At 38.2% G+C, this 14126-nt stretch overlaps 1 protein-coding gene across 1 annotated transcript in view; it reads left to right on the top strand.

Annotated features, from left to right (window-relative positions):
* PRKAR2A (protein kinase cAMP-dependent type II regulatory subunit alpha) overlaps positions 1 to 14126 on the top strand; it is a 44957-nt gene that overhangs the window by 13133 nt on the left and 17698 nt on the right. Inside the window, exon 2 of the mRNA XM_065749876.1 lies at positions 5594 to 5629. Coding sequence (XP_065605948.1) covers positions 5594 to 5629 — 36 coding nt within the window. The remainder of the gene's footprint in view (positions 1 to 5593; positions 5630 to 14126) is intronic.

Raw genomic sequence — 14126 nt, forward strand, 5'->3', positions numbered from 1 at the left:
TTTTCTTAATTCTATTAATATGGCTTCTTTTGTTTTTTGTATTTCTGAAACACTTTTCATTTTACTTGGGCTGTAGCAGCAAGATCAAGCTTTCCCTTTTCTTTCAGCAGTAACCTTAGACTGTCTCACTGTGCCTGGCCTTGCTTTGCTTTCCAGGTACTCGTGTCATCTGTCAGTACTTGGGAGATGTGACGTTTCTGCTTGTGTTTCCTAGTTCTTTGCAGCATCCTTCTTTTTCCGTGCAGCATGGGACTTTATAACCTTTGGAAAAAAACCAGCCTTTCATTTCAGACCCTGACAGTTCTGTTGTGGTATTGGCATACTGATATGCCTTTAATCACTCTGAGATGCGTCCTTTCACCTGAGATTGCATCTTAGCACTGGGAATCTAACTTCTTTTCTATAAAGAAAAAATGCATGCATCATTGTGATCTTTTTGGTCTTTGTAATATAGATGACGCTCATAAAAACCAGAAAAAAACAAGTGTGGTGTTTGGCTGGATCTCTGACACACGTCAGCAGGAAATAGGAGAAGGGTGTGTGGGTCATGCCATTGCAATGTCAGATAGTATGGAGTGCTGCTTGATAGATATTCGTTCTCTTGTACTTAGGCTTCAGTTTGGCTGTGTTAACTCCTGAATTGTGAGCACAGGGTTCATTGCATAGCAGGAGCGTGGTCCTTCTTGATTTGGAATTAATACCTGCTGATAAACAGCCAGCATTGTACCACATGCTATAGTGCATTCAGTCATGAAATGAGAATGTTGAAAATGGTGTATTTTTTTTCTAAAATGTCTTTGATATAAGAGGACAAACAAAGACCTTTTAGTAGCAATTCTTGTTAAAACATCTTAAGAAGTTTCCCCTGATTTCTTCAGTCAAGATTTATGGCTTTCCTGAATGTATCAGCTATTTAAAGTCTGCCCATTCCAGGGCACATCACATTTTTTTTTTTTTTAATAAAACAGCCAACCCAGAATAACAGAGCAGCTTTAATAACTTCATGAAACATCTTTTTTTGACTGACATAGCTGCCTTGCTTGTTGATTCAGCTTTTCCCTTTAGAAGTAGTTAATAAATACTTCCTTTTAAGATGAGGCTTCCAGACAGTTTTTCCATTTAGTGTCAGAAATTTTCAAATCTAAATTACAAAAATATATATATATCAGTTAAGTTGGAGAGCACGGTATGGTGCTGCTTTGGTTTTGTGTTTTATTATCTCTTGGCGAGTTCTATTTTTAAGCACCAAGACTGAAAACAATTGATGCCTATGTTTTATTGTAGTAGAGAGGAAAGCTGTTTAATATTAATGTAATTGCATTATTGTTTTCCAACTTAATATATATATAAGCATTTTACAGAAGGGCCAAGTGTGTGTGTGTGAATACTTTGTTTTTTTTATTAGAGCTAATCACAGAGAACTGCCTTGTAGTACTTAGTTGTTGAAAAACTTGTTTAGATTAGCATTTATGAAAGCCTGATAGCATACCCAGCGGTGGGAGTGCTAAAACAGAGTCAAGTCTTTGATTTAATTACTACATATCCTTAGGTATCGTTGCTTGGGTCTTTAATTTTTCTCACAGCAGTGGTAGTTCATATTCATGTAAGTCCATTAACGTCTTGGTGTGTAGGAAAAGTCTGACAGCTGTAGCCTAGCACTTCCTTATCGCACCTCGATACAGCATTCCATGAGGCAGTCACACCTCAGATTTATGCTTCGCTCTACTTCTGGTATTTAAGCTTTAATAGTTTCTGGTGTCGGCTCGCACGTTGTTTGGATGATCTACAGCGATTTATTAAAAAAGAACAGTTTGCGTTCAGTTCTTAGTTCACACTGGATGATTTTGCCCCATTATTTGATGGGATGGTACTCTGGAAGTGACTGTTATTTTGCTGAGGCTCCTGATATGCGCCTGTGCTGTCAGAAGTCGGGAAGCTCTTCCACTGAATTTATGCAACCCCTTGGGATCTCTGCACCATCTTTCATGAGGAAACTTTCAAAAAATAGCTGAGTTGGTTAGGCTGTTGTCTGGAAGATCTGTGATAAAGGAAATCAATTTTCTGTGTGCACAAGAGCTTCACTTAGTCTGTCTCCATAAATAATAACCACTATCAGAAGCAATCAGTATGCACTTTTCCCCAGCTGTAATTATGGAAGCATTCACAGATCCTGGAAAAAGCAAAGTCGTTTTCAAGTAGGTGTCTAATACAGAGTGGTAACCTCTCGTGCTCTGAGTGCATGCCTGGAATGCCAGTTCTTCCTTTGTCCCTGATTTTTTTTCCTGTGACCCTGAACAGGTCTCCGAGTATTATTTATCCTTTCTGTAGGAATGCAGTGTTCTTAGTGCATGGAGGAAGAGGATAGCAGTAGCTGGGAGAATGGCTGTTGTCATTTGCCTGTAATTCTCAAGCTTCAGTGCTTTCTGTAACCTCACAGAGTTTGTAAAATAGTGCAGAGAAATGTCTTACACTATTGCTGTAGTAATGCAACTCTTAAGAAGCTTGCTGATGTTCTTTGCCAATCCCTTTTCAGTGCACCAGCAAGGGTCGGATCCCACGCATTGCAGGAAATGAATTCTCTTGTGTCTGATTGGTGAAGTTGAAGAACAATTTCATTGTCAATTGTTCCTCTCAATACTTTAATTATTGCTTTGGTTTTTAGAGCAAGGGCAAGAACAGGTAATATCTTTGTACTCACAGGGCTGAGTGTTCACACCTGCCTCCAGCAGTGGTCACAGCTCTCATAGCTCAGGCATGGCTGAACAGGCTTCACTGTCAGATGGTTGAAAGGAGCTCTCAGCACCAAGCAAACTGAACAGTGTTAGAGAATCCTCTTTTTTTTTTAATTTTTCCTCCACTTTTCAAAAATATGTAAAAAGCAGAGTGAAAACCAAACCAAGAAAATGCTTCAGGCCAGTGGTTCCAGTAGTGCTGAATGCCAATCTATGTCTGAGGTTTTATATCCCTAATTTTTAAATGAAAGATGGAGCTACTGAGCAGAATTATAGCTGTGTGGCAGGAGGGCATTCTGCTGTTGATATAGATCATGTTGGTGGCTTTGACATGCAAAATGTATGGTATTGATTTGTTTATGTAAATGGTTCATATCAATTTACTAAATAAATAGTGATACACCTATTGGGAAGAAAAATTGCAGTCTTTTATTAGCAAATGTGTATGTCACTAATTTTCAGAGTTGGCTGATTGAGGGTAGCTCACCAGACTCAAAAGCATTTGGTACCGGGTGACTTTGTAGCATTATTTCTTCCTTGTGAGTGTGTGCATATATATGATGTTCCTATATGTGAATGAACAATTACTACTTACGTTATAGAAAAAGGAGAATGTGAGTCAGCTTAGGTGATAACAATATAAAGTTGATAAATAGTTATTTAATAAAATATTTGATTTAAACTAGAGAACTTACTGGTTCTAGAAATTAAAACTATAAATAAAAAATCCTGCAGCCAGAAACTTGGAACCGTTTCCATCCGTGAAACTTCCCCGAAGTGTTCTGTCCTGTGCTTAATTAAGTGCGTGCCTCAGGTCAGTCTGAGAAACGAGTCTGTGTTCAGCAGAGGCTCCTGCAGTTTCTTACAGCAGTTGGGCAGTGTTGCTGGCCAGAGTCGGTTCTGGCAGAAGTGTGGGGTGCGGACACGCAGCTCTGTGCCTTTCCACTGTTGATGTTGCTTGCTATCAGTTGCCAGGGAGGAAGTGGGGCTGTTCTGGTTTCTTCTGGTGCAATGGTTTAATTGTGTTTCCCCAATTAGTGTGTCTTGGCTGCCACAACATAAGCAAAAATGAGCCCTGTGCCAGAGACAGGAGATGCGCAGTGGTTCTGTGATGATGAGCTGCTGCAGCATGAGGTTTGGACCTAGAGGGAGTTTATAATATAGTCCTCTCACAGCAGCTTTTTATTGTTCTAATTCCTTCAGTTAACACAACTGATGGGGGACAAAAGAAGATGAACTGTTTTTTTCAAAGTAGCATTTTTGTTGTTCTTGTACACAGGGCTTTACTGAGGGTTGGTGTGCTGCGTTCTGTGCTGGTGTGTATGAGGATGCGTGCTCTGCAGGCTGCCTTGGTACCAGAGGTTACAGTTAGTAACCTATGAATGTACTTTAATGTGATGAGTACTGATTTAGATTAGCCGCCCTTTTATGTTTGGTGTAGGAACTGTTTCCACGTACGCTGGGCTCACTGTGATGTGTCAGTCCCTGCTGCCTTATCGAGTTCAGGGGGATCTGCCCGCAGCCGAACCCTGTGGCAGTGGGACCCTGGTGAGCTGATCTCTCAGCACCCGTCCATGCCAGGCTGCTCCCTGCCTGAGCACGGCTGATCCAGGGGAGTGCCTGTGCTGTCTGCACGACTCTGGAAGTAGTCACAGACAGAGCTTTTCCCTGCTAAGCCAGAATAAGAGAAAAGGTAATCATTGGTAGTAGGAAATGTCATGTTTTAGCTCCATAGCGTAGGAATAGTTATCATCTGACAAGGTATAAAAGTGATCCTGATAGTTTATACACGTTTAAGCTGTCACTGGTGTGAGGAAAAGCAAACTGTTGATTTAATCTTAAGTGCTTTGTGGAGGCAGAATAATAGTGCTCTCTTTACTGTCCTTAAAAGGTTATGGGTTTTTGCTCGTTTTCAACACAGTGGAATACTTGGTGCTGTGTTGATGACACTAATCCCTGCTATGAGATAAAATAACCAGTATTCTAAAAGAAGCTGTAGTCTTTGGAAAGTGGGTTTTTTTCCTGTGGATTTTTTTTCCACTTCCTCTCAGAGCTTTCTGTAACTGTGTCATTCTTTTCAACAAAGTTAAAATGGCCTTAGATGTGAGTAAGGAATGAGCTGGTTCGATTTGTGGAAAAGAAAGATACTTGCGAACTGTTGCTTGAGTCAGTGCACACTAACAAGAAACCTTCTTCAAGCGAGTGTGATTTAATCAGTAGTCAGGAAACTCATTTATATGTTACAACTCCTGAAGAAAATTTGTATTCTGTTTTTTAGGTGATTTGGGCGTGTTATTGCTAGTCAGTAGGGATAGCTGCATCTATACATGCTTCTATAAGCTTAGGTCTCAACAGATTCGTGTTTATTCATGTTCTTAGTATTTGCATTGCTACAATAAAATGTCACGGTGCATTTTAAGCTGGGTTAGTCATTACTTGTGACAAACTAAATTTAAATGGAAAAGTTTGGGTTAAAAGTATTCACATCAGGAGGTGAGACTAATGAATCATTTAATTGGAACTATTATGATGTAGATGAGGTGTTTTGACCAAAAAATATCAGAATTTGTTTTGAAAGTAGTATTTCTCTCATATCTTAGAACCATGGAATGGGATGGGTTGGAAGAGAACTTAAAGATCTAGCTCCATCTCTGGTAGCCTTCAGGAAGGTATTGTAACTAGATGTGTACGTATTGGCAAGTAGGTGGACGGAAGCTTTATATTAAAGCATTTTTATTTCTTTATTAAAAAAGGATTGTATGGGATTTCTGTAGTAAAAATTTACTATAATTTTTCAAGATGATGACTTTGAATTCTTAATAGTAAATAGCATTTATAATTTTGTTTTGTTTATTTTGCAGCTCCTGTCATTAACCGATACAACAGAAGAGTATCAGGTATGATTTCCTATTAAGAATTTTATGTTTCTGATAAAGTTTTGAAATGTTTATTTACTAAAGAGTCGTTTTAAATATCATTCTTCTTTCTCTTTATTGCTGTTTTTTTTATCTTGCTGTTTGTGGTATTTTTATTTCACATAAAATATCTTCAGTGTGTACATAGTACATGTACATAGTAGTTACAGATTTTCTTTTAGAGGACTTTATTTGAAATTTGGAGTGGTTACCCCTGATTAGCTGCCTAAAGATAACCAAGTGACCATAATTGCTTGGGGCACTAAATTCCAAGGATATATAAAACTGTGGAAGATGGACTTTTTTGGTCATGTTGCTCCCAACTGTAAACAGCAGTGGAAATAGAGATAAGGAATTGTGCTTGTAGTTCTTTGTGTTTTAATACGTGTAGCAGAGCTTTAAAACCAGCTTGTGTTGGTTTTCAAACTGTGGAGAAACTTCAGTAAGGAAAAAACCTTGATAATTAATTAAGTGATTTGCATTTAGGTTTCTAGTTACTAAAGATCTGAACCTGGAGTTCTTGGGGTGCTTTACGTCATTGGCAAATGCTGCTTTAATTATTGTAAATATAGCTGTTCTTCTTTAAGACTTAAAATACAAGTTTTTTAACACACGGATAGGATTTGGTCAGCATTTGTGGTTGCTTTGAAAACCTTGAGCAGATGAATTTACTCAGTTTTGGCTTTGCTGTACTTCAGTAAAATACTTCTAGAACATCAGGGTTAATAAAACTGCTTGAGAAAAGGTAAGCTATTAATAAGGCCAACGTAACCTTTTACATTTAAAAATTACCTTGATTATATTATTTTTCTTCAGAAGAACAGTGAATTTTATTTCTCTATTTTTTAAGACTTTATCCAAAAGGGATGATACTGCTTTCCTATCCCATATGTGATAATAACTCAGTTTCACATACCACTGTTTCTTTCCCACCCTGTGGTGCTGATACCATGCATATTGATGATGGAAATGGTTCTGTTTACTTGCACTCATTGTTTCTGCTACTGTTGCTAGTTATTTATCTCCTAAATGAATGTGGAGGGGGAGAGAGTGGTGGCTTGATTGGCATTAAACTCTTCCAAGTGGTTTGGCAGCCAGAAAGGCTTTGCAGGGAATCCCAGTTGCTTCTTGACCAGAGAACCATAGCTCTGTGTGCTGATCAGAGGTTCAGCCTGCAGATCAGGTGGCAGAGGAGTGAGAAGCTTCATAGGCTGTGCAGGAGGGTCATCCTGGGAAAAGCGGGCTTATCTAATCATGTTGGTGCAGTTCATAGACGTACAGAGTGGTAAAGCAGTGCTCTTTTGCAGAGAAACAGCCTTTTCCAGGAAGTGCTAGGAGGGAGAAAGAGAAATGAGAGCTCACTGTTCCCCTAGAGCTAATATAATGAATTCTTTACTTGTGTGAGGCATGTTTGACCAGAGCACGTTGAGGTTCCGTGGCGGGCACACAAACCACAAGCATTGTGCCTGACAGTACTAATTTGTATACAAGCTAGTGACTGACTTGATTAAAGTAATCCTCTATTTAGAAAATAATAATCAATGCCTTTGTAGAAACAAAACAAAAACCATGAAAACAACAAAAACACCATCACCACCATCCCCAATTTAAAAATCCCCTATAGGTTGCAGAAGCCTGTGGTGCTCATCACCATGTATGACACTCATCTTGCTGCTGCTGTAGGTGCGTTAGCCATGTCCTACCTGCCCAAGTGCTGGATTGTGTTGAAATCTGTTCTTGCACAGTTAACATTTCTTTCTCCAAGCACAGGAGCTTCTTTCAAACTTATTTTTGTTAGTGAGGTCCCTGTCTATAGTGAAAGAGACTGCTGAAGATGCTGGCATGTAGCATGGCCCTTGGTTTTAGCGACTGCAGACCAGGCGGGGAGGTGGGGGATGTCAGTGACCCCTCCTTTCACGAGGAGTAGCTGAAGGGAAGATTGAGCATTGCAATTAGTCCTACTGTGTGATATGTATGTTAATTGTGTTACTAATTTGGATAGGTGGAATTGAGGAGAATTTGCTACAAACAGTATATGAATGAATGTTAACTGTTGTCTTATAGTTTCTCTTCCTCTTTTAGTTTTAACATCTCTCAAAAAAAGTAAATTTTTTTCTAGATTTCTATATTGCCATTTCTAGACTCCTTTGATGCATTGCACTGAACACCCACTCTCCAGCAGACTTGCTGACTTCCTCACAGGATTAAGAAAAAAATTCTGCCAAAATGACACCCGTACTATGGACCTGTGACAGAAGATTTTCATCTGTTTTCTGATTTCAATTTATCCAAGTGACCTGCTGTAATTTGTTTCCCTTGCATATGCATGTACTCCCTCCGCAGTCTTCTTTCCAGACTGTGTGGGATTGGAATTAGATTGAAGTAGTTTTCACATTCAAGAGCAGTGTAAGTTGAATAATTAGATTATATAATCTAGGTAATCTGGTTCTTTCCCTGATCTTCTTATGCCAACAAAACAACGTGACTGTCAGAATCTGTACCTGTTTTCATGCTAATATAAAACAATATTGAGTGGGTAAGAGTTGCTTTGGCTTGTCCCTTCAGTCGGGGCCACAGAGACTCAGAGAAATGGAAAGTATCAAATTTGCTGTCTCTGGAATTGTGTGTGTAGCCCTCTCTGAAGATACAATTGCTCTGTAAATGTTTATATTTAGAAAAGATAATTTTGTTTAGAATCCTATTTTTCTGCATGTGGCCACTAAAAAATCTGTGATTTGTGAAATGAAGTAAGGAAATTCATTTTAGTGTGGTTTATTTAAAAAAAAAAAGTAATGTGCAGTGTTTCTCTGAAGGAGGAGAGGGCATGCCCTTCAAGTTCCAAAAGATTCCTCATGAGCAGCAATGGCAGAATTTCATTTGTGCCTTTCTATTAAGTGTCATATCTAAGCACCTTTCTGTTTCAAGCTCCTCCGAGCTCAGGAGCCATCCTCTGTGGTGAGCAGTGTCTGAGGGCAGTGGGAGGCTTTGTGTGGGTGAACAAGGAGCAGGCTTCCCAGAGATTGTGTCTGTATTTTGTGTTCTTGAAGCATGTTTAAATTCCTTTTCAGTATGTTTTTTGTTGTTGTTTCTATGGGATTTACTAGGAACTTGATGCCTCAATAAGAGAGAGGCAAATTTCCTTTCCAGATTACATGGAAATCTTTCATAGTGGGTTGGGGTTTTAACAAAACAGTGCACTTAGCAGCATTGGACATTTCTTGAGCAAAGCTTAGGCCGAGTTACCACCTCAAGGTCACAGCTTGTCACTGTGTGATTGCATAGCATTTTGAGATTGCAGCTCAACCCATTCCAACTGCTTTCATGAATAAAGAAGTGGTGAAGTAGAATCATAATTCTGCTTTTAATCATTGTGAAGTATTTTTTCCAGCTTCATTTTACTACTTTCCATGAGCAGTCAGAGCACGTTTCAGCAAGTGCAGAGAATGAGTGTGTGCATGTATATGTACATTACTGTTCCTCTCACATTCCTGTCCAGAGATCTCTAAAATCCGTTTCCTTCCATTTGAAAAATTAGCACTGCCTGGTGAAATTCCTAGATTCAAGTGCCTTTGTTGGTCTTAATGTAAAAGAAACATTCTCTTATTTTGTGATGCACAGTGTTATTGCTGGGAAGCTTAGCAAAGCATTTCGTAAGGAATAAAGATTTTCTGTGTGTCGAACACTTGGAATTACTGCACTTTGTGGTAGAAATTATCTACATTAATTCTTATGTAAATGCTTTTATCAGTATTATAATTGTACAAGCAGCTGTCATTCAGTATTAGTCATTAATATGCAAAGAATCTGGCAGCAACTGTAGGACTGTCCTGTATCCCCAGCAGATACTGTGTTTGGAATGGGTCATTTTGAAATTTCCTCTTTGCTGCTTTCTTGCAACATCAGACAATGTTATAATGTGAAGATGAAAAGTCTCTGTTTTAACATGATGTCCTTACAGAGTGTAGGTACAGAATTTTAGTTGTCAGTCATGTGTAAATTGATGCCCTGTGACAGTTCCTGGCTTTTGTTCCTTACAAGGTGAACTTTCTTAAGAGACCTGTTTGCTAGCTGATGCTCCAAACTCATTATTTCTTCTCCAGTTTGGTTGGTGGGGGACTCTTCCCTGCTCTTCATTTTTCAGTCTGCTACCAAAGATGAGCAGTCATCTGATGCAGTAGATATGTTGTTGAAGTCTGATATCTCTCTGGGCTTTGTGGTGAGATGCAGCACTTTCTTTGCACCCTGGCAAGTTGAGATGTCAGGATATGATAATATTATGCATAGTAAAATGTTTTGAGTAACTTCTATCCTTTTAAAGTGACAGCTCTAAAAATGGTTTTCTGAGAAAGCTTTTATATTAATTATTGCCGTGCATTGTGTTAGTGTTCAGTTAAAAGAAAGAAAGCGGTTTAGGGATACTAGTTAAAAAACAACAACAAACAAACAAAACTCCCCACCAAAACAACCAGAATGTCTGAATAACAGCAGTGAAGCAAGAAAGTGTTTTAATTTATTGTTTAATGTATTTTCTCTTGTAGGATGCTATCTCCTATTTCAGTGATAAAATCTCATCACCTCATATCATCAAAGGAGGACAAGAGTGTGGCTAACTTGCTTTCCACTTCCTAGGCTACTCATTATCAGAGGATGATTTGAAAATCATGTTCGGGTTCAAATTCCCATATTGATTATTCACTGTATTACAAAACTGATAGGATAGTAATTTTTTTCTTGAAAGTTTTTGAGGGAGGTGATGGTTATTTCAACTCAGAAGTCTTTCAGTTTAATTCTTTACAAATGGCAGAAACAGCTTTCCTTTTTTGACAGCCTGATGCCTGTTCCATGGGTTTTTGGTTTTTTTTTTTTGCTAGCTCTAATGGTTGCAGAACTGATATCATAACTAGAGTGAAAATAATTCATTTTGAAAAATGTTGATATGAGCAGAAGCCAAGTGTGTGGGATGACAGATGAAAGTGGTGATAAATTGTGTGGGTGCTCTCATGTTAGAAAGTGCTTGAATCATTAGTTGTTCAACATTAAAAAAAAAAAAGCCTGTTTTCTGTTTGCAATATTGGGACTTGTTTAAAAATTCTTGGTATGTAATTGGCATTCAGTGAGTAATGAAAAGCTTATTTTTGGAAATTAGCAGTCGTGACTTCACAATTGATTGGATCTTGCAGTGCTGTGAATATTTTTGTTTGTGGTTTTCTAGATATTTTCTAGTTCCACAAAGGAATGTAACACCTAATGAGCATCCATATTTAAGATTTAAGTACAGTATCTCGTTGCATCTAATCCGACCCAGGCTCCTCAGTGCAGGTATAAGTAAGTAGTGCTACAGCAGAGAGGATATCATTCAGTATTTCTGATTTTAAATCTTTCTAAATAAGAGTTCACTTTCAGAGTGTTTGTGTAATGATTATAGTTGGTCCATCTGAACTGAAATTAGTCCTTTTCATTAGTCCAGAGATTAAGTCACAACTGTGCACATTTTATAAGCAGTTTAATTAATCAACCAAGGATTCATTTTTTCAGAAGGATTCAGATGGCAGAAGGTGCAGATGATTAATTCTGTTGCATTAAATATCATTAAACACATACGTAAATCCTATTCTGTATCTTTCTTTGAAAGGTTACTTAAATGCTAGCCTATGTACTGAAGTGTAGAAGTACTTCTGAAAATCTCAGCCCTCAGCTGAATTCTGTAAGTTGTCACTTTTTGGATGGGTTGTAATAGAGATCACACAGATTCTATATGGAGATTGCTTTTTTTTTTCAGAACATGAGCTGTGTTTTATCATTTGAATTAAAGCCCTAATTAAAATATTCCCTTGTAGTCTTGTGCTCAGAAAACTGAAAGCAGACACATGGGAGGAAATGTCAAAATGTGTGTCACATAAAGGCTAAAAAGGAAGTTTTATTCTTAGTGCAAAACATGATGCTGTGATGTGTATATTTGGAGTGACCTCAGGAGTTAAATGTGATTTGCGTTTTTCTTGTTAATAAACAAAACAGCACTGTATCTGATTGAAATATGAAAGGGTGTTCTCTGTGTTTTCAGAAGCTTCTCTGTCATTTTTAGCTCCAGAAGACCTTAGTGAGACTAAACGTACTTGAAATAATGCAAAGGTTCAGAGATCATTGTGCTAAAAACCACGGGGAATATACTATGCTTAAAGCCAGTCCCAGTTTTGAAGTCCCTTGGCTGCTTTTGTAGTGGTTTCATTTAAAGAGAGACTTAAGAAAGCAAGACTTGACTGTGGGAGATGGTTATGCATTGGTATTTGGCTGCCTGAAGTACTTAGCTGAATCACATCAATGTATTTGTGTGCATGTTTCCCATACCTCTGGATTTTGGTACAGAATGGAGTTAAGTCTTAAATTCTCTAATCTGTGTTGGATAAAGATGGAACTAATTGCTTATAAATGAAGTGCACAACTTTTAACTGATGAAGTTCTGCCTGTCTTTAGTCTTCTGCCAGACTGGCTCAACTGTGGATTTCCCATAAATGAAATCCATTTGTTCAGTGAGCCACTAAGGCTGGGAGGTGGCTCATCCTAAAGGGAATTGCATCGTGTCACACAGTTGTGAGTTTCCTATTACCGGCAATCACCAGAGCTGCTCCCTGCTGACAGAAGGTAGCTGCTGTTCTAGTAGGCTTTGGTGTGGGGTTTTCCTGTTGTTTGTATTCCCCTCAGTAGAGTGAACAGTAAGTTTTTTGCATTCGCTGCTTTGCATGCATGCTTGTACCACAAAACACAGGGACCTGAGAGCTTCTGCATCCTAATAGCACATAGTCCTTTTGTGTCAGAACCACACATTTCATATTGTTTCCATCATTACAGGTAAACAAGGCAATACTCATTCCTTAAAGGGTAATGGGACTTTTCATCTGTTTGGATATTGTCTATAAATCCTTAAATTATTTCCAAGTTGATAAGCCATTAATTTCTGAAATGCTGTCTGACACACTGACATCATTTCTCTGTCACAATAGGTGCCAGAAAGATGGAGGTAATTTTCATTGCTAAATACCTGCTGTGCTCTAGCATGCAGCACTCAGTGCACTTCACCTAAGGTAGTGGTGTTTCTTTTACAATATGCAGTGCCTCACTGCAGGCTTAGCAGTTCACATATCAGAATTGTAAATATAAAACCAAAAAAGGACCTTGGTGTGGAAGCTGAAAGAGAAGCTCTTATTTCTAGAATGGAAAAAACTTTCTCAGCTAGATTCTCTCATACTCTTTGTGACTAGAAGCTTATAAGGTGCATGCTTTATTTTTATTGTTCAGGGATATACGTGAGCCATTTTTTGGAACTTGTAGTGTTTTCATGTAACCTAAGTGTAAAAAGAACAGACTCCATGTTCAGTTTTTAACTGAGTTATGCAGTATTATCGTGTCTGTTGGACCCATAGGCATTTTTGGTGTTTAGTTTCTGGTTTTGCCTGCGTCAGGTAAAGCATTCAGAAATGAGGTAAGAGATACAAAACTGGCTAAAACAGAGATCATTTAAGCAGAAGGCTTACATGTACAATTGTGAAGCTGGGTGCTCTGAAATAGTAGTAGCATCATGTTTTCCAGGAGGCCTTTTTTTATGGATGACTATCTCATCAGTAAGGCTCTCTATGAAGGCCTGAACAAGGTCAGCAGAGTGTTTATCCATTTCAGTCTTTCTGGTTCCTTAACTTGCAAGAATGAAGTACGCTGATTTTGAATTTCGTGGGCTGCACCACACACAGTGCTCAAATCTGAAATACTCTGCTGCCATTTTGAGGTGTTCAGATGTTACAGTTTCACTGTTTAAGATCTGAGGGATAATATTTTGGGTTTGATCTTTCCTGTCAGAGCTGTGAACTCCTTTGATGCTGCCGCATGGGAAGCTTTCTTCTCTCTGTCATTACTATGATTGACTGCTTTTTGCTGTTCCTATTTTTCATGCAGTTTCACCTCTTGCTGCCGGGTCCAAAGCATGTCTGTATCTATCTGCTCTCATGATAAAAGCCTTTTAGATAAGGAGTTCAAAACAATTATTTATTGATCCAGCTGAATTTAGGAGAAATATTTGAAAAACTCATTCAGAGTATGTAAAACAAATGTGCATATGAAACAGATGTTTTCATTTTAAAGAGCTTACTATGCTGTGTGGAGAAAGGGGATATGTGAATGTAGAGTTTCCTGTATGGATTTCCTGTAAAGGAAAAGTGAATAAACAAACAAACAAAACCCACACATGAAATGTCCATAGTGGACATGGGCATTTTCAGTTTGGATTAGGAACTCAAGCAGTGTTTTGCTGGATTCACATGAGTATTTTTACCTTCTCTTCCCTTAAATTGACTGTTTTCTATCTTGATAGAAATAGAATAATTCTGACCGTGAAGAATTGAGTAGATTTTATTTTACTTTTAAAATTGTGAATTAAGATCTTTCCAGCACTGAAAATTGATATTTTTTTTCCTTTGCCAACGAAATTATT

The sequence above is a fragment of the Cyrtonyx montezumae genome, unplaced genomic scaffold, assembly GCF_038088225.1.
Source record: "Cyrtonyx montezumae isolate F1298 unplaced genomic scaffold, pur_monq_1.0 scaffold_6, whole genome shotgun sequence".
NCBI lineage: Eukaryota > Metazoa > Chordata > Aves > Galliformes > Odontophoridae > Cyrtonyx > Cyrtonyx montezumae.